Below are 22,249 nucleotides of genomic sequence, written 5' to 3'. Positions count from 1 at the left end.
AAAATATACAAAATATATAATAGTTAAAAAAAAGAGAGAAAAGATGTAAAATTCAAGAACAACATTTGGTTCCATTGTTTACATTTGAATCAGTACTACTACCAATTTGTTCTCAAAAACAAACAAATTCATTCATCACTTAAGATCTCGCTAACCGCTAAAGTCATTATTAGTTTTGGATTTATAAAATTATATCTGATGCTCGTAAGTTGCATTTAATGTATATCAATAAAATAATCATCACCTTTAAAAAATAAATAGGCAATAAAGTTCAGGTTAGGTCACTTGAAAATAAATTTGACCTCCAAATCACTGAAATTCTGCCCTATATTTTATCATAGTTGTTACTCTAACAAATTTGTATTCCAGCTGTCTAATATGAGAAAATCCTTATCAACCTCTAAATCCCCTCCCCATCTACAAGAGGAACAAATGAGTACTACAGTAGAAACTTAAAATAACGACAATTTAAATTTTCCCTGTCTTAATGTCCATGTTTATTCTATCAATTTCCAGATGTTAGAAGTAAAAATAGTATAGAAATGAATGAATATTACATAAAAGCCAAGATTAAAGTATTGTCAAAAACTATGTACAGTATTTTTAAAATAAGTAGACAGTCATTAGACATTATACCTCTTTTATATCAGGAGTTTATAAAATATCAGGTATCTTGAGGGATAAGACAATGTGTGTATACCCCCAATTATGATAAATAAACTTACCCCTATTGCAGTTATGGTTTTTAGACGAAAGTGCTAATTTTAAAACCCAATCAATATTAGCAAGTCTCAAAATTTTTTAGCAAACGAAAGGAAGTTCTGTGACGATTATTATAAAATGTTAGTTGTATTGAATCCTTAATCCCAGACAAATACCTAGTTCTCCACAACAATTTCATTTCACATTTTTTCTTTTGATGGTAAAGTGCATCACATTAGGTGTGCTATCACAAAAGTGATTTTTCGCCAAAATTAGCAAAATTAAGTGAACAAGGACGAGTATGTCTAATAGTTGCGCAGCTTTTTGAATTGTATGCTAACATAAGAAATAGAAAGAAAGAGAAATTATGAAAAAGAAAGGAAGAAAGAATAATACACAATTTTAACTTTTCAGCTTATAGAATTAAAGTATTGCTGCACTACTTATAAACATCATTTTATATTTGTATCATTTGTATAGATTCCGTTTGTCTATTCTTTGATTAAATTAATGTCATCTTATATAAAAGCCCTCTAACATGGTCAGCTGAATTTAAGTTGCCAATTGTGTACACAGTTTCCTTATTCTATCTCAATATTTACTACTAGCTAAAAAAGCTTCAAACTTCCCCAAAAAATCTAAATTTTAATGTATAAACGATTTATACATTATACATTCAAAATTTAAATTTTTCAAATTTCGATTTGTTTAGGGAAGTTTGAAGCTTTATTAGCTAGTAGAAAATATTTAGATAGGATGAGGAAACTATGTACACAATCGGCAACAAAAATTCAGCTGACATGCATTCTTAAGTGTGCTTTCAATTGTGCAAACTAATCAAATTATAAAATGTTTAGAACAGCATTTTATTATAGCAGCATAAAGCGGCCCTTACGGCACGAATCACTCTAGCCATTTTATATTTTTACATTTAATTTATCTATCTACTTCCCCCTCGCCTCTAGGGGCGAAGCCCCACTAGATTAAAAAATAATAAAAAGTTGCATTAAATTTTGCACCATGTTTCTGGGGGAGGGGGGGGGGGAATTTTTATTTTTTTTCAGGGGGGGGGGGATGGTGATGGGGTGTCCCACACCTTAAAAAAATTACTTAAAACCAACAAAGGAACAGAATCTATATTCCCTGAATAGCACAACTTATGGGTATATTGGTTACTGTGAACTTAAGCTTCAGACAGAGACAGGCATCGTACTACTTTGTATGAAAGATTATGTGTCTTTTTTGCAAATATGATGGTTAATGTAGATGTGATAAACTGCGAAATTGAATTAACACCGCATTAAGTATAGGAAAAAACAAATATATAATAGTGTAAGACTATAGGTGAGGTTATATAAAAGTGATAGGTAGAGGGAGGGAGGGGACTATGTTCTTTAAATACACTGGTACCAAAAGTTTTATAACTAAGTGTGGGCTTTTTTTGGGGCAATTTTATAGTTTTATCTTTTTTTAGTTTTGATTGGTTGATTTCAATCTTATTTATATCCAAAAGGGGTTATAGTCTTTAACCTTTAATTTATCGTCCATTGTCTTATCCCTTCAGATCCATGGATTGATATGTGGTGTACCTTTTGAAAGATATAGTGTACCTTAGAAACTTTTATGTTAATTCTCCTAGTTTAAAAAAAGAATAAAACTCAGGTTTTGAATTGTGTTATTAAGAAATATCAACAGCATTAAAGTCATTTGCTACATAACATTAACAGCTTCGAATCATGCCAAATCCTTATACTAAAGTAATAGGATGTCTGTTTGTCTGTGTGTTTGTGTGTCTGTACCGAAGGATCTCGCTAACCGCTGAACCGATCGGGTTCTCCTTAACAGGGTAGCTTCTCATAGGTCCCGTGAAGGTTTTTAACTATTTTCTTGGGGGGTGGGACACCCCCAACCCCCCCCCAAAAAATGAAAAGTCCCCCCCCCCCAAAAAAAATTTTAAATATTTTTTACTAAAGTTAAAAATGAGGGTGGGGGGCACCCCCCCCCCCAAAAAAAAAAAATAAAAAATTTCACCCCCCCCCAAAATTTTTTTTTTTTTTAATTTTTCTTTTAAAATCTAAAATAAGAAATTGGGTTATTAAATTCGACTCTCTCCTCCTCAAGTGACCCTAGAGGCCTCTAGGGGCGTAGCCGCTAGTAAGGGATAAGGCAATAGACGACTAATTGATGTACATCCCTAACTAAAATAAATTAAAATAATTGGTGGAAAAGTTATGACACAGATTGTTTATACAATTCTATGAAGATTTATAAAAGTACCCAAAGTTTTCAATCCAATGAAGGTTAGTAATTAATGTCAAAACTTTGGATAATGTCATCCTTGCTTAGAAGCATTCCAGTTTTGTTTATCTGTTTTAATCTTGTGATGTACCTCTTAATACCTTTGCGTATGTCTTTAATCTTATCAGGAAAGAAAGGATAGGTCAATTGGGGTAAAGTCCTTTCCACGACATCCCTCCATAAGAGGCGATTCTTCGTATTTTTCACAAGAAGTTTTCTCCTATTTCTAGCCCCTGCGGGGCCAATTACCTAACCCTGTGGGGCAATCACCTAACCCAATATAACCTAACCTAACCTAAAATAACCTATAAAAGCCATTTTCAAAATACGACAAATCGCCCCTTATGGAGGGATGTCGTGGAAAGGACTATACCCATCAATTGTATACAAAATTTCATGAACGTCTAAGAAAGGTAACTGTTATATAATAATAATTATATATCAATCCATATAGGAAAATTAAACAACATTTTCTTGTCTGTAGTTGGGTATTCAAACTTTAATATAAAAAAATTAAGGTATAGTCCCTATAGTGATAACGCCTTTTAAGGGGTGTTTCATCGTATTTTGACAGTAGCTTTTGATAGGTTATTACGGTTAGGTTAGGTTATGAGATTTCCCAGGGTTAGGCAATTTGCCCCGCATGGTTAGAGCCACTATCAGGGGCTACAAATATGAGAAAATCTACTGTGAAAAACGACGAAACGCCCCTTAAGAGGCGTTGTCACGAAAGGGACTATATCCATAGTCCCTCCCATAGTCCCTTCAAATATACTATATCTAATAATTATTAAAGTTTTTTTAAAAAATATATTATTCTATTTGTTAATTTTTCATTTCATTTGCTTTTTATTCATCTATCATGTTTGACTTCAAGGCATGACTTTTATCTATTCTTCACCCCTGGTATATTTTAGCTATAACACATTTGCTAAACACAACATTAAGTACGAAATTACAAATGTATGTTACAAATCTTACAAAATTCAGGTCATTTCGGAAAATAAAAAAAAAATTCAAAAAAACAAGTTCTAGTAATCGATATATAATTACTTGGATGTTGCACTAGATTTTCCTATACTCTAATGAAGTGATACTCACAACTGGCTAAAATAAAAATAACTCCCCATCCACCTCCTTTGCCTCTACCGCTACTGGATGAACGAACTGTCCAAAAGTTGTTGAATTGTAATTACATCTGTGTGATAAGAAGGATTAAACGGGGATTTATTCCAATGCCATGTTCGTGCTGAACAGGTATCAACAATCATCTGATAGAATTGTCCTATTGGCTTTGAATCTTACATGATTTTTTGTACTCTATATGCTGTATATAACCCGCTAATAATGAATATAATTTACATTGTCTTTAAAAATTGTTTTCTATAAATATTTTTTTTGTAATCCTTTTAAAAAGCGATTCTTTTCGACAACTAGGGTCGGTTCGTCTGTCCTTCCGTAAGGGTTAGCTCTTTTCGTTAGACATGTTAGAATGGTCCTATCGATTTCAATCTTTGCATGATGATTTCTATAAAAAATAGCGTAGGCACTCTATATTCGTTAAGGGAATGTCCTTCCTCCAATTTGAAACTGAATACTGATTCCTATTACAACAAGGTGCAATAGTAAAGGCGAAGCATCTCTATAAACATGTCCTAATTTTATAAGTATGTTCTTAATCAAAATTATTTACAATTTTGTTTAGATTTTATACATTTATATTCTGCTTTTTCAGTTCTGACTCTCTACGTTTGTCCTTCCTTCTGATTTTAGTGCTTCGCTTGTATGGATATTGTCATCCTTGTTTTTATAAAAAGTTCCTACTGGATTTGTTTAAAAAAACTTTTTAGCAGATAAACCTTAGAGCATAAATTTATTCTGCGCATTAAGCCAAACTTTTAAGAACTTTTTAGTGGTAAAGCCTCTCTACAATTTAAAGGTTCTTATGGCAAAAATGAAATAACATTACTATTTTGTTCTTCCATTATTAAGAAGTAATCAATTTCTTGGCTAATGTTTAAGATAGATGCCTAAAATTTCTTGAGGAACAATTAGAACTGTTAGTTTAGCTGATCGATTGTGTTATATTTTTGAGATCTACTACTTTAAATGTGGCCATCCTTGTTTACAAGTAAACCTTGGATATCCTATATTTTCCAATCAGCAGACACCCAACTAAATGTCGTCATCCTTGTTTACAAGTAAACCTTGGATATCCTATATATTCCAATCAGCAGACACCCAACTAAATGTCGCCATCCTTGTTTACAAGTAAACCTTGGATATCCTATATTTTCTAACCAGACACCCAACTAAATGTTGTCATCCTTGTTTACAAGTAAACCTTGGATATCCTATATTTTCCAATCAGACAACCAACTAAACGTCAGTGCTATTGTTATATCAAAACTATTTACATTCTATCGATGTGCAATTTCAATAGTTTATGAAAAGTGGTCGTGGTTGACATAAAATTGACAGAATTCAAGTCGACAAAATGGCTTTAATAAAAAGTAGTCATATCTGACATGATAACGAGATTATAGATAGTTTGATGAAAATAAATCTACATAAATAAAAAAGGTATAATTCAACATATATCTATCAACCAAACAAAATATATATATGTACATAAATTTTATCAAGCTAAATTAAAATCTAGAAATTATTTTCTATCTAAGCATCTATTTATCTGTTTTTCTTTCTATCTTTCTGTCTATTTATCTATCTATCTTCTATCTGTCCATTCATCTAATCAAACAAAAGCTTTGCCCCTTAGAAATTGCATTTGATTGATTAAGAAGAAAAAACCTTCGCGTAGATTTTTCACATTATAGAGATGCTCTAACATTTTATGGGATACAATTTTTGACAGAGAGGGCGGGGCCAAAAAAGAAAATGCAAAAGAAATAAGGACATCTAAGTTCATAAGAAGCATAGAAATTAAAAGCAAGAATTTTGTTACAAAAATTAAAACAATTCGTCAAAACATACATTTGTTTAGATGTCTTAATATAAACTATAAAATATAAAAAAATGACCTTTTGTGCGAAGCTTTTTATAGTGGCTATAAAAAATGAAGTCATACTGGCCTACAATTGGTCAATTGAAATATAAACTGGCCTGCCATTGGTAATGTTTTCTGTGTTTTGGCCTATCAATTGTCATTAGTAATGTATGATGTCATTTTTATAGGGACTTTAAACAGCTTTCTTTTCTGCCCAAATATGTACACTTTCTAACCAATAACATGGTCTTATTGTTCCTGCACTTTGTTGCTTTTGGTCCAATTAAGCGATTGTTTATCTAGGCTTTCTAGTTTTATTCTATCCAAGCAAAATTCTATGGATAATGATGAAAAATTAGCCTTCTAATTTTGATCAAGGCAATGGGTAACATGCACGGAAACAAGGATAGTATATTAACTGATAAATAGTTGTACATCCCCAATGATGTTACACAAAATTGCACCTTCTGTAGATAACAATTAGTGTTTGAAACGTGTATACAATCAATTTAATGAACCAACCACTTAAAATTTAATAAAAGTCCCCAAAGTTGTTAAGCCAACGAATAAAAAAACATTATTATAAAACTTTGGGGACTAGTGTAATAAACAGCCAAATGTCTACCCCCTCCCTGCAATGAATATTATGCAGTGATACAGGGATGGTACAATGGAGGGTAAATACGTTTCCCCCCCAAAAAAATAATTGCGACATTCTGCCTTTGGTAAGTTGTAAACATTAGGATGATGAAGGGGTATCAATTTTAATATTATACTAATGGATATAGGATATACGTGGATATTATGGAAAATTTAGGTAACTAAAATGGACACCATTTATTAGTCAGTTCGTTAATCCAATAGAAGAAGAGGGGATGATGTAAATGGGGTGGATGGGGGGAATCGTTATATTAGCCAGCTACAAGATTCACTATACTAGAGAAATTGATAATCTGGTTTAAGATCCAAGTAATAATAAATCCATTCATAGACTAAAACCTTCTCGGGAACAATAATAAGCTTCTCTTATAATTGTGGAACGATTAATCTAGCAATTTAGGATATTTTACTTATAGATTAACATCCTATTACTTTAACAAATAAGATATTTGTTCTTTGAAACTAGAAAATAAAGATACATTGTAACTTAAATGAAAAGGAAGAGAAAAATTGATGAAAAGATAGGAAACTTGGTTCTTAGGTCCTTCAGTCACATAAATATGACAGCTGAGTAATAGTCTGACATAGACTGAAATCAAACTGTCCTAGTAGTGTATAATTTAATCCAAGGAAGCACAAAAGGTTAGAAAAGACAGGGGAAAGGGCAAAACCATGATAAATGGATTTTTTATCAGATTTTTGTGGAAAATATATTCAGATTTAAATTTTCACAAATTTTCAAACTATAAAGACACAGTGTTAATGTGTTTGTTTGTTGTTGGCGAAGTTAATCTGTGATTTTAAATGTCCGCCTGTACGTCTGTTTTTTTACTTCTATTGAATATAGACAGTCGGTATATCAGTGAGCCTAAGAAATACTTTAATTTTAATAGTTAAATGGAAGGTTACTCGGATTCTATTAGAGATAGAAAGCTGACATTTTAAAATCCCTAATGGTGATATACAAAATTACCCCTTCTATAGATTACAATTAGTGGTCGAAACGTTTAGATACTTAACTTATTGAATCAATCAATCAAAATTCAAAAAGGTCCCCAAAGTTGTTAAAACAACGAACAATAAAGCGATATTTAAAACTTTTGGGACTTCTGAGACATGTCTTTAAAATAAATCTATTACTTCCTGGTTAAAAATTGAATATTAAATTTTCTATCTTTTTACTATCTTGGCATCTATCTATCTATTCTCCTGTGCCTAATAACTGATATTTAGAAAGATCAAAAGTATGCAGTTTTCATCTAGGCATAGCGTCCCTGAAAAGCAACGTAAAAAAATTAAGCTGTTTATAGTGCCTGTAAAAATAACCAATGATAGGCCAATACACAGACTAAATTAAAAATGGGAGGCCAGTATACATTTTAATTGACCAATGGTTGGCTAGTATGACGTCATTTTTTTAAGGCACTTTAAAGGGCTCATGTTAAACAAGAGATCGCCGTTGACATACTATCAGCATGGGGCTTCAACTTCCTTGATAATTGCGTCGATATAATGACCAACAAAAAAAGTACAAGAATAGTTATTTCTCGCATCGTATTATAAACGGCTTTCCGTAGGCACGGGCTAAAAAAAACTGGTTTTAATCCTATAATTGTACATTTTTATATTCGTAACAAGCTGGATATAATACGATGCTAGACATAGTTTTTTCGTATGGATGAGAACCGGTTCCTATCCACCGGATTCGAATAAATACGAGAAAATGCTTTACTGCTTTTTATAGAAAATGTGTTTTCTCCCTTAGTCTATGGGGGGGGGGGGATGCACCCCATGATTGAGTAGTTGTACATTTGAAAAAAAATTTAGTGTATAGGGGGGTCAGCAAAATATTTCTTTTTAAAATTAATTGACATAGCTCTCCACAAAATAGCCTAATACCTTTAGATTAACAAATTGTAAACTGATCAATTTGGTGGTTTCTGATATATTATAGAACAGACATTCAGCTACTTTAGTATAAAGGATCTAGTTGATTTTATGAAACACCTAAAGGCCTAACTTTCTGCATTTTATTGGGAGAGGATGGGTGAGTTTTGGGAGTGGGGGAAAGAATGGGGTGTAGATCTGTATGGGAGGGGTGACGGGGTGAAGCTGAGAGATAAAAAGTGAAACCTAATTTGTCTTTGGATACTTGTCCCTAGGGGGAGAGAGATACAAAAATTAAAATAAAAACAAGGACGATTATCTTCAATAGAGGCTAAGAAAAGAGAAAGAGTTTTAAAAATCGGCATTACAAAACAACATACAGAGGAAAGAAACCTTTTACTAAAATTTTTACCATTTTAACCTACTAGCGGCTACGCCTCTAAATCCTCTAGGGGCACTTAAGGTGAGAGGGGTAAAAGTCAACCCCCTCCCCCAATTTTCCATATGAATTATAAAAAAATGTTATGGATATTTTTTGGAAGGCTGGACATTCTCCCATAAAAAAATTAAAAACCGTCCTTGGACTTTTAAGAAGCTTCACTGGAAAGAAGAAGCATATCGGTTAAGCAGTGTTTTTTTTCTCTCAAATTTTAATATTTTTAAGGACTTCTGTTTTCCCATGGGGAAATCCTGGTGCTATCTTTCCATCAGCCAATCATTTTATTGCAGTACCACCAACCAGGGAGGGAGGGGACATTGCGCAGTTTATTACTCTAGTCCCCAAAGTTTTATAATAATGTTTTATTATTAGTAGGTTAACAACTTTTGATACTTTTATGGTAGGTGGGTTTATTAAGTTTAGTTATCAAATGTTTAAACTGTAATCTATAGAAGGGAAAATTTGGTGTAAAATCATTGGGAATGCACATAATATTATCGGCCATTGTCTTATCCCTTTAAATTTGTGAGTGCTACCAACACAAAATATAACTTTACAGCCACCAATAATTTATGCAATTTTTTTCAATTGAAAAGTTAGTTGTTAATTGGTTCTTTTGGTGTTTTTTTGGTCAATACATTAATTAAATTCTATAATATAAAGTAGTTATATTTGTTTCTCCATTTTAGGGAGGATTCACATAGGTCTTGGGATGGTTTAAGCCATTTTATTTTTTATGTTAAAGTCATTGGATTATTTTAGGCTATTTTTCACCACACATACTAATACAAATCCCTAAAAATAAATTTAAAAATTAAACCCGCAAGGTTCTTCCCCACCCCCTCCCCTATCCGTCAGTGACTATAATCAAATAATGTGCAAATATACAGGGATATTGGGAAAAGGAAATTGAAGAAAAATTATTTTTCTGCAATTATATCTTTTTTTTGAAGGAAAGTGATATATTTTGTTAGCTCGGGGCGTCGGCCCCTTGGGGCAATCAAAACTTGTTTCAATCCTATGATTTTTAATTTTTATATCTGCGGAAAGCTGTCTATAGTACGATTATATCCCTTCAACCCTGAAAATTATCTTTGTGCACTTGAACATTAAAGAGAAACTAAATAATTTTTATTTATTTTTCATATTTTCCTTAGAGAAGTTCAATAGATAATGTTTCAATTTGGTTCTTAAACAGACAGCTTTCCGTGGATATTAAAATGAAATTTGTTAGTTATACGATGTTATACATGCTTTTTTAGTATGGCTGAAAACCGATTCTAATGTATTGGATATTAATCGGTTTGAAACTATATTTTCTCTGTAATTGCAATAGTTTTTTTAAGTGATCTTAATGGATAAGACATTGAACGGGTTATTCATATATAATCCTAATTATAATAAACAAAATTACCACGTTTACTGAATAGCATGATTAGTAGAAAGCAGTTAATTACAATTGTGCAATCTAACAAAAGTATAACTGTTTCATAGACACGTTCTCCCATTCGCTTGTGATGTATCTTGTTTGGGTTGTCTGAACTAGCAGAGTCAAAAATCTTTGCACCAACAAAGGGGGTAATTGTATTTATCGTAATTGGAAGAGGTTTACATTAATTATTCTGCCATTATCATATCCTTAAAGATATCTGATATTAGGAAATCATGAATATCAATAATTTTAATGTAAAAGATTATCCGTTTGAGGTTAGCCCAGCCTTTCCTCATCAGGATAAAGAACAGTTATTCTTATATTCATTCGAAACCGGTAGATTAGAACCTTTTATCATCCATGCGAAAAACTATGTCTAGCATCGTATTATATCCAGTTTTCTACGGATATATAAATGTAGAATCATAAGATTAAAAAAAAAATTTATCCAATGCCTTCGCCATCTCGGAGCTAAAAAACCGGTTTTAATCCTATAATTTTACATTCTACATATATCCGCGGAAAGCTGTTTATAATACGATGCGAGAAATAACTATTCTAAAATTCAAATGTTTTTCCTCAACAAATTCTTGGTAAAATTAAAGTCAAAGAATAGCTGTGAAAATAGCCGAAGGCCCGGGCCAACAAAACTGCTTTTAATCCTATAATTTAAATTTTAGTTTTCGCGGGAAATTGTTCAGGATTTTTTATTATGGCTGAGAGCTGGTTCTAATCCAGCGAATATCAATCGGTTTTGAAGGCATACTGGAATAGTTATTTCTTTTATCGTATCATAACCCGCTTTCCGCGGATATAGAATGTACAATTATAAGATTAAAACCAGTTTTTTAGCCTCGAGGTGCAGAAGGCACGGGCTAAAAAATCTTGTTTTAATCTTATGATTGTACATTTTTATATTTGTAGAAAGCTGGATATAATACAATGCTAGACATAGTTTTTTCGTATGGATGAGAACCGGTTCCTATCCACCGGATTCGAATAAATACGAGAAAAGAATTTCCTGGTTATATTATATAATTTTAATAAAAAAGCTAATTAGTTGTCCCTATCACTGCGGGGCCTATCCTAATTCCCTTGTCCCAATTTTGTAAGTCCAGAAAACAATTGCACACAAATCTTCAGTGACATCTTGGCAAATACGCCGGAGTTCTAATAAATATATTAGGTTTCTTTTTCACATTGGGAACATTGGGCTGCAGATCATAAAAAAACTTTGGAAACATGTATAAAATTTGATTTATTGATTGATACTAGAAGTGTTCACACTATTTAACCAATAATTCTAATATAAGAAAATCTTAATTTACATGTACATCAATTTTTCGTCAGTTGTCTAATCTCTTAAGATTTCTGCATTTAGTGACCGAATTAGATAGGAGAGCTTCATATAGTTCCTTTCATATTATATTCTATTTAAAAATATTTTCTTTGGATGTTTTAGGCTATTTTACCGCCCTCCCTTCCCGAGGATTAATAAAAATTGTGCAGAACTATAATTAAATCATGAAAACTATCTATACATCATGTCGGAATAAATTAAAAATATATATGTATAATAAGATATATAAGTTTTCCGGAATTTTAATGTTAGGGGGAGATTTGAAATCAGCATCAAATTTTAAGGATTTTTTATAAAATTCGTTTTTTGTATAATTTATTACCTAAAAGCGGAAATGCATTTTAAGTTAATTAATTTTGACTAATAGGATAGGTGGATTTTAAACTACCTGCGCTCTAATTGGTTGAATGGTGTACGCCATCCAATCAGAGCGCAGATTTTTTTAATCCACCAATCACAGATGCCAAAATTAATTAACTTAAATTGCATTTCCGCTTTTAGATAAAGAATTATAGAAAAAACGAATTTTATAAAAAATCCTCAAAATTTGATGCACATTTCAAATCTCCCCCTAACATTAAAATTCCTTCCAACTTATATATCCTAATGTATAACCAGACAACTACATGGACCCTACATGTTGGGGACCTTTTTCGTCTGCTAGCAAAGTGCTTCTGCCCTTTTGTAGCTACTTGGCTGTGTTAACATTCCCGACGCTATTCGTTGATTTTCAAAAACCCAATTGAAAGTCGGCACAGGGTCCCTTGGGGGTGGGAACATACAGTTATTTAACCCCTTCCCCCTCCAGTGTTTTACTCTACTGGCTCACCTGTAGGGTCCCAACTTGTTGGTGATGACTTTGTTGACAGCCTCGTCAATGATGTATGGTTTCTCAGGGGGCTCGATAATATCCAAAACAATGACGCTCTTGCGCGTCGGGGCGATGTGAAAATCTGCTCGGCATCTGAAATTAGAATATAATGTAAATAAAGGCTCTTGGAACAAACGCAAGAGTGACAAACGTCGGAGTGGACACTGAACCTAACCTATTTTAAGGAAACTTAAAGGTTTTTAAGTGCCTAACCCCTTGGGGAGATTATTTGAAAATTCATGTCATAGCCTAACCTAACCTATCATGTATAGAAATACTTAACACTAGCATTTGTCCACTCCGACGTTTGTCACTTCTGCGTTTATGCTGGAACCAAATAAATATGACAACATCCATAAAAGCGAAACAAATCAGTTTACAAGACACTTCCTTAATTGTATCTAGCTGTTACAGGAATCATCATCTTTCAAATCTGTAGGACAATTCTAACGGACCGACCTACATATGTAAAATCTTCGCTATAACAAGAATTTTAATATTAAGTAGCAAAGGAAAGAAAATGCTAATATATAGGAATCGTCTTTATAAAGCAAGAAGCTTATTTCATATAGCAACTATAAAAATTACCTAATGGAGCTCCTAAAAATCATAATTTCTCGTTAAATATTGCAAAAATCTTTTCCAAATATTAAATTAGCAGATTTTGCATAATCAGAGGATAATATAATATGGTGTTCATTTGATAATGTAAATATATTGAATAATACATTTTATAACAAGGATGACAACATCCATAAATCCAAAATCATAAGAAGAGGATAGGTAAACATATTACATAAAAATTGTTGTTAAAAAAGATAAAAATCAACATGTTTGAAATGGACGTACGGACCTTCTGGTAACGAATATAGAGTTGCTATGCTTTCTAAAGTTTACCTAATTGTTAGAGGAATCATCATGCAAAGTTTAAAATCGATAGGACAATTCTAACATGTCTAAATTGACGAAAAGAGGTGACCGTTACAGGCCCTTCGCTTTTAAAACACAATTACCCTTTTAAAAATATAGTTGTAGAATTTTATTAATTGAATGTTTTCAGCTTGAGTGATAATTTCTCTTTTCTCGTAAGGGCGGGATTTTCCTTCGATTTAAGTGATCATCTAGAGAATCCAGAGCATCATCCACGTCTTATGAGATGCGATACTCTAACACCCAAGGATATTAGATTAAGTAATATCCATCAGACAACCAACCCTTTGATTGCACGGCCTTTGTCTGAGAAGTCCTAACTGTGCATGGTTGTGAGTTTATGGGCCAAGGCATTCCCCCTACTCCTACTATTTATGTCGCGCACCTGACATAGCAGCAGTAGGAACCATTTTTAACGTCTTTAGTTATGAAGCGGTTCCGGCCCAGACGAATATATCATAATTATAAAGTAGATACGCTATAAGGTAAGACAAAAACTTTGTTTTATTTTGTTAAAACACTTTTTTTTGTAAATTAAGCTAATTTGTGTTTATTAGAATAAATGTTAATTTATTTAAATATGTTATTTTTATAAAAATTTCTCGATCATATTAAGGAAACATTTTATTAGTTTACATGCAAATATTAACAATCTAAAATCGAGTTAAAAGAAGAAATTTTAAGATTTTAGTTTAGACAAAAAATAGACGAGTTGAAGGGAGGAGGAGAAAATAAGGTAGAAAATGGCAGGTATGGAGAGAAAGAAGGATGGGAAATGGGGGAAGAGCTTAGAGCATTACAGGCATACAGAAGCACAGACAGAAACAGACATTTTTCAAAGTTTGAATCAAATACAAATTTTTTTAGTATATTTATAGTTATTTAACGAATCGTATTAAAGGCAGCTTTCCTCGGATATTCAAAAATCATAAGCTTAAGAAAGTTATCTTAGCCTCGAGAACCTAAGAAAATGGCTGAGAACCGGTTCTAATCCAGCGGATATTTGAAGCCATACTGGAAAATGTATACCTGTATTCGCCTCTGTCATCTCTGTTAATATTTTCAATGACCAGTTTTGATGGATTTTCTTCTCCTCGGTAGTACGCGCGTCCCTGAAAGTATAATTATTTTTAATAGTTGATAATTTCAGGGAGAGAGGGGAAATTAGGAAGTTTGTCCCCAAAGTTTTATAATAAGGTTTTCACATTCGTTGAATTAATAACTTTGGGAACTTTCATTGAATTTTTATTGGTTTGTTCATTAATTTGAGTGTCCATTCGTTTCAACCACTAATTGTAACCTACAGAAAGGGCATTTTTGTGCATCATCATTGGGGATGTACATCAATATATCAGCTATTGTCTTATCCCTTTAGAACCCTGTGTCGTCCTTGTTTTATTCTCTCAATAAAACATGAATAATTTTGTCCATAAGCAGTGCAGCAATGATTTACATCCCTAATGATGATACACAAAATTACCCCTTCTGTAGATTTCAATTAGTGGTTGAAAAATTTGAACACATAACTTATTAAATCAACCAATCAAAACTTAATAAAAGTCGACGTATAAGAAAACGTCTTAGTCCTGTGGTGGTTTTAAGCTATTTTCAGGAAGGTGGAATTATCCCCACACACGAAAAAAATGCTCCCTGTATCATTAAAAAGTAGCTTCGCTAAAAAAATTCCAGAAAATATGTAAAAGTAATGCAAGTCTAATAAAAGTACCTCATACTTATTCAAAGGTTATGTGCATATTTCAACAGGGAATAATGGATGGTTAAAATCGTTCTATTGAACTCAATCTTTGCGTGATAATTACTGTAACAATTAGGTATAATATTGACAGTGTTGCAAATCTACCATAATGTTCATATCTTCAATTTAAGCATACTGATTTTGGGTATAGTTCTTTCGTGGCAACGCACCTTAAGGGGCGATTCTTTGTATTTTTAAGAGTAGCTTTTCTCCTCTTTCTAGTCCCCGCGGCCGGGGTGCTCTAACTCTGCGGGGCGAATTGGCTAACCCTGAAGGGCAATCACCTAACCCAATATAACCTAACCTAACCTAAAAAAACCTGTAAAAAGCCCTTAAGGGGCGTTGCCACGAAAGGGACTATTCCCCTGATTTTTTATTTATTTCATTAAATTATCCCGACTTTGAGAAGCAGCTTATAGAGGCTATAAAAAATGACGTCATACAATACAAATGACCATTGATAGGCTCGTGTAAATTTATGTTGACCAATGGTAAAATGTATACTGGCCTATAATTTGTATTGTATGGCGTCATTTTTTAAGGGCACTATAAGCTGCCTTTGACTTTGATTTTTAGGGAAGTGAGAATTAGGCACAGTGTTTGAGGTAATACCTTACATTTCTCCTTTTCCGTGAAGCCTACATATCATTATGAATAGAGAGAAGGAAACATTATATGTGTATGAATAATGTAAATTGGACCAATCTTTCTTTCTTTCTTTTTTTATATAGTTTTTACAAGTGGTGCCACTCTATAATAAAATAGGGATGTAAGTCCATTTTTTTCTTTTTCCATAGCATAGACTTGTATGTATGTTAAAGAAGAACATTTTAAGGAATGGTTAAATGTCACTTAACATGACAACAGTTTGTGTGAACTATAAAACTGACGAACTCATACAATTTGTACAGAGCATAAACGCACGTTTTAGGCTATTTTTGGCCGCCCTGAACCTCATCCTTACATAGAGAATTTATTCAAAGGAGTACACTTGAATTAAAAATAGAATATCTCAAGGCGTGTGGAGATATAAAAATGTATATCAAGCCCATGAGACAGGGGACTATGGACTGTTTATTACACTAGTACCCAAAGTTTAAAACAACGTTTTGATTTTTCTTTTTTGTTGACTTTATAGCAATTTATCTTGGTTGGTTTATTTAGTTGAAGGCTGAAATGTTCAAGCTATCTATTTATCTACATATCTATCCTTTAAATACCTAATAAGAGTTTAAATAAATAATATACAGTATATCTAGATAACTTTTTCGTTTTTATTCTTAATTACAAGTCATCAAATAAATCCCATTGAACAAAAAACAAAAGTTTTATCCAGGGCTCGGCAGCCGCGCTAAGCAGCAAATACGCCTCAGTGAAATCGTTATATTATAATTTTTAAATTAGAAGAATGTCTGAACCTGTTCCTAAACAGACAATCCATCTTTCGGGTTTTTTTTTTGCACACAAGTGGCTTTAAATTTGAGTCTGAAGCGCGGCTGCCGAGCCCTGGTCTTATCCTACAAGCAATAAAGCAATCTGATTTTTCCTCTTCTCTGAATTTTTTCCTTTATTTCCCACTAATTCTATGGTCATATATTTTCTACCTGCACTTTTCCTTATTTAAAATAGGAAAAGGAACTTATTTTCATAAAACTTAAATTAAATATCATGAAGAAATGGGGCAATGGGCTGTTTATTACACTAGTCCCCAAAGTTTTTCTAATTAGTTTGCTTAAAAATTGTGGAACGTTTAGTGAATTTTGATTGGTTGATTTATTAAGTTAAGTGTCCAAACGTTTCAACTACTAATTGAAATCTACTGGAGAGAAAAAAGTTTGTGTAGTAGTAAAAATGGAGAGCCAAATAGGTTGCTGCGCTATTGACAAAACATGACATTTATTCAACTTTAGCTTGTTTATAATATTTATCAATTATAATACAAAAGTAAGGAATAAGTCGACTAGGACCGTAAAACTGTAAAATCTCTGTTTTGTTTTAAAAATCAGTTAATACTCAGAGATGTTGAAAGTTGTAATTTGAAAATTGTAAAAAGTTTAAACTAATTTTAAAGAACATCATAACAGGAATAAGGTATAGCCAACAAGCAAAATAAATGTAAAATAATATTTGGGGGGCAGATGTAGAGGTCGTCAATTCTACGATGTGTTGACCCCTAAAGACAGCTGAAATTACGTATAGATTTCGTGACTTTTTTTTCGATTTGATTTCGTTGTTGGTATAAGCTGATACTTATATAAAATCTTATTATTTTTTTCTCAAATTTATGTTTGTTGGCCTGTTCAACTCATAGGTAATGCTCTATTATCCTCTGTTTGTGTATATGCATATATTTTTTTCAAATATGCGACAAATTCAAAAAAGAGGTGTTTACTAAATTAAAAAACTTATTTGAATGTTTGATTCAGTAATTTTAGTTGTCTAGTAACGAAGCTACTTTAAATTCACTTTTGTGATACTTTTCCCAACAGATCTATAGCATAGATGTATATACAGACAACTATCTCCCTTCTTTTTCAATGAGCTCTTTCGTCTGCTTCTAAATTATTTTCTGCTACGTGGCTGTGTTAGTAAAGCCACACCATTGGTTGTTTTACAATGACCCAATAGAAAGGTTGCACAAGGCGGTTGCGATGGGGAGATACATTTATTTACCCTTTCTCCCTCTGTGTTTTACTCTAATCATTTCCCAACAATTGGATGCAATAGTCTTTGTTTTATAGAAGCTCGGACCTTTTCCTGTTGTAGGAATTTCCTAACGGGAAAATTCATTCCAGGCATTGGGTCAAAAACTTTGAAGAATAGAGGCAAGTTTTTTCTATGCATTTCAATTTTCTAAAACTAATTTATAAGGAAAAATATCAAATCATGATGAAAAAAAGGATATATTATGTTCATGAAAAGCGCAGTAGTAACAAGGTAATAACAATTTTAGAACACTAAAATAGCCTAAACCTTTCCAAAGACTTAAATTCAAAACAAACAAAACCTATGGCCGAAAAATTAACGTACATCACCAATGATGATACACAAACTTTCCCCTTCTATAGCGTAAAATTAGTGGTTGAAACGTTTAAACACTCAACTTATGAACCAACTAATCAAAATTCTCCAAAGTTATTAATTCAACAAATAAGAAAGCGTTATTATAAAACTTTGGGGACTAGTGTATTATATAGTCCCCCCCAGTCTCTCTTTTAACTTCATATAGTAGGATGAATAATTGTTTCTAAATTTTATAATGCAGATCAATAAACAAGAAATTGTAATTATTTTTTTTCAGACAGACTAACATGCTAAAAATTAATTTTGAAAACATACCAAAAATAAAATCTTTATATAGACTTAATGCCAATTTATTGTACTTTTGACATTTGCAACGCATTTGAAATGTTATTAAGAGACCAATAGTTTTTACCATACCCCTTTCATTGGTGAAACATTTTAGAAAAAAAAAATCGTAGATTAACATGATTCAAATCAATAGAAATAGCAGAAATCCCACGAAAGCAAATGAAATAAATTATTGTTTGTCTTTTTGCAACTTTGGCAGGGAAGTAAAGTTCAATTGAAGATAAAATTATTAAACAATCTATTTTAATTGAGATTTTTAACTAAAAGGATTGTAGGTGGAGGGTTGTGGTTGAAAGTTGATTTATCATTCTTTGTCATATCCTTGTTGCCTGTACTTTTTATAGGTTGAGTTCAATGCACTTTGTTTTTTTGTTGGTAAACTTGAAATTTAATTTAAACCTATTTCCATCATTATTTATATTCATCTTAATTTTCTCTTTTTCATTTACTTGTCATCTCTTTCTCTCTCTCTCTCTCTCTTTTTAAATTTTTCTTAATTTCTCCTACTTTTACATCTTTTTTTCAGAGACCTAAAGGGTTAAGACAATTGCCGATAAAGTGATGTACATCCCCAATGATGATACACAATATTACCCCTTCCGCAGATTAAAGTTAGTGGTTGAAACGTTTGAACACTCAACATAATGAACTAACAAAACAAAATTCACTGAAGTCCCGAAAATTGTTAAGCCAACGAATAAGAAAACTTGTTATAAAACTTTGGGAAGTAGTGTAGGCCCATTGTCCACTCTCTCTCTCTCATTTTTCTTCTGTTTATTCTTCTTTTTATATGGGTTCTAACATTTTTCTTTTTTTCTTTCCTCTCACTTTTTGATAAATTAAATATTCTGGTCTTGTATTTGGTTCTAATAGTTAATGCTTCTGTTCCCTTTTATTTCATTTTGTTTTGGTGTGACCACTATTATGCTTGCTTTTGTGGCAGGTATTGTAGCTAAATCCTTATAAAAGTAACATGATGTTTTTCTATCTGTCTGTACCAAAGGATCTCGCTGAACTGACATGATTCTCCCTTTCAGTATAGGTTCTCATAGGTCAGGGAACTATTTTTTGGGAGGGTACCACCACCTTCCCACAAGAGAAATCACCACTTGAAAAAATCTCCCCCCACCTCCAAAAAAATCTCAAAATTGATTATCGAATTCAACTCGCCCCTTTTCAAGTGCCCCTACAGGCCTCTATTAGTAATATAAGACATTTGATTTATATATATTAGTTATTAGTTAAATGTATGGTTTTGAAAAGTTTCTTAAACAGCTGAAAACATTTTTTTGTACATTTTTCTTAGTTTAAGTCATTCTAATGACTACAATGTAGAAACAGTTATATTGTTTCTCACATATTTCTCCACGTGTGTGTGCGTGTGTGTGTGTGCTGTTTGTGGCTTTCAGGTATTTGTATTTTTATATAAAAAGGAAAATAAAACTATTTTATTCAAATTTAAGTAATTTTTTACCTTAGAAGAAATCAGGGAGGGAGGGGACATCCGGTGTTTTTATTACACTAGTCCCCAAAGTTTTATAATAATCTTTTCTTATTCATTGGCTTAACAATTTTGGGGACTTTTAATTAATTTTCATTGGATAGTTTATTAGGCTGAGTGTCCAAACGTTTTAACCACTAACTGCAATCTATAAGAGGGGTATTTTATGTATCATCATTGTGGATGTACATTGATTTATCGGCCATTGTCTTATCTCTTTAGACTCCTGGTTTATTACACTAGTCCCCAAAGTTTTCTTATTCGTTATTTGGGGACTTGAATTTTGATTGTATGGTTTATATGTTGAGTGTCCAAACGTTTCAACCGCTAATTGTAATCTACAGTAGGGGTAGTTTTTTTCATCATAAATTTTTCATCCATTGTCTTATCCCTTTATATCCATGGAATAAATAATGTCTGGAACGAGCTGTTTACATTACCGCAGGGATAGATCAATAGTGATTAAAAGAAATAAACGATTTGCCACTCTAAAACTTGAAAAATGGATGTAGAATATACATGAATATTATGACATGAGAAAAAGTGTCATAAATGTAGGTTGCTATTTCCCATGTCATTTATTGGTCAGTTCACTAATTACAGTAGGGAGGGGCAAGGATTTTACTTTAGCCTAGGGTTGAGCCGGATATCTGGCCAACATTCGATATCCAGCAAATTACCGGATACCCGGCATTATAAATCAACCGGATATCCGGTATCCGGATAGTTTCAATATCCGGTGTCCGGCCGGAAATTGAAGATGGCCGGATATCCGGCTCAACCCTACTTTAGCCCGCTACAAGGTTAATTTTATTATGGTACATGATAATCTGGTGTAAGATCCAGGTAATAATAAATCCATTACTGGAAATAAATGTTCACCTTGAAAACTGTATCATTAGAATAATGTCTTCCTTCTCCAGAACCTTAAAAAAATTATCTAGATTAATACAAATTTAAATGATCATAGTAGCGAAGCTGTTTCGTAGCTGTCTCTGGTGCCCTAGTAAAATGGGGATAGATTTCACTGCTTTTGGCCTTCCTCTTCTATAGACGTTAGGAAATTCCCATTCAATACAGAGAAAAGGGAATGTGATTCTGACAAACAATTCTAAGTGAAAATTTCCCCTCAACACCCTTTCCTTTTTTCTCCCCTTCTTACCCACTTCTCTTTCAGTTACACCTAAAAACAAGATTGAAAAATTTAAACCAAATCAATATATTTGAAAAGTCCCAACAATTATTGAGCCATCCACTAAGTGAACAAGACTTTATAAGACTTTGGAGACCCGAGCTGGATCTTTAAATGTGTAGCCGTTGATGTAGCCATAGCCGTGGCCGTAGTCGTGGCCGTAGTCGTGGCCGTAGTCGTAGCCGTAGCCGTCGCCACTGCCAGGGCTGCCAATAAAACATGGATTTATAAATGTTTGAAGTTTTTACATATTATTATTATTTATTTCCCCTATATTTTTACTGAAAATTCAAAAATTGGTTGCGATTTAAAGATCGCATATAGTCGTGGCCATGCCTGGCCAATTTGATTTAAAGATCGCTCTACGGTTAGTGGCTGTACCTATGGCAGCGGCAACGGCTACACATTTAAAAATCCAGCTCAGTAAAATTGACAGTTAGAAGTTTAAATATTTATGAAATCATTAATAAAAATTTTAAATATCTCTGTATTTTATTTAATTAGAAATTTGTTAAAATTTTATAAAAATAATAAATATTAGTTTTATACTAATTGGTATTATTTCTCCTTAGTTCCTTAAAATTTTTATTTGCATATTTAATAAAAAATTTAGAATAATGAGAAAAAAACAAAAAACTGGATGATTAGCTATAAGAAGGGGATAAATTAAAAACTTTCGGTCTAAGAATCCTTAATGACATCATATTAAAACATTCCATTATTCTAGTATGACGTCATTCGGTATTTTTCGGCCAAAAATTTTTATATTTGTCCCCCTTTTCAGAAGACAGAAAGTTAAACATTCTATTACTTTAGTAATTAGAATTGGTCAAATGGAAGCT

General features: G+C 32.4%; 1 protein-coding gene across 1 annotated transcript in view; it reads right to left on the bottom strand.

Moving 5' to 3' along the window:
- LOC145331199 (synaptogenesis protein syg-2-like) overlaps positions 1-22,249 on the bottom strand; it is a 136,182-nt gene that overhangs the window by 33,236 nt on the left and 80,697 nt on the right. The window contains exons 4-6 of the mRNA XM_080175818.1: positions 21,098-21,141; positions 14,616-14,698; positions 12,615-12,749 (exon numbers count right to left, since the gene is read on the bottom strand). Of these exons, the coding sequence (XP_080031944.1) occupies positions 12,615-12,749; positions 14,616-14,698; positions 21,098-21,141 (262 nt within the window). The remainder of the gene's footprint in view (positions 1-12,614; positions 12,750-14,615; positions 14,699-21,097; positions 21,142-22,249) is intronic.

The sequence above is a fragment of the Acartia tonsa genome, chromosome 11 (genome assembly GCF_053477335.1).
Source record: "Acartia tonsa isolate MP-2025a chromosome 11, ASM5347733v1, whole genome shotgun sequence".
Classification (NCBI taxonomy): domain Eukaryota; kingdom Metazoa; phylum Arthropoda; class Copepoda; order Calanoida; family Acartiidae; genus Acartia; species Acartia tonsa.
The sequence above is the reverse complement of the archived record's forward strand: the minus strand, read 5'-3'. Positions and strand labels throughout refer to the sequence as shown.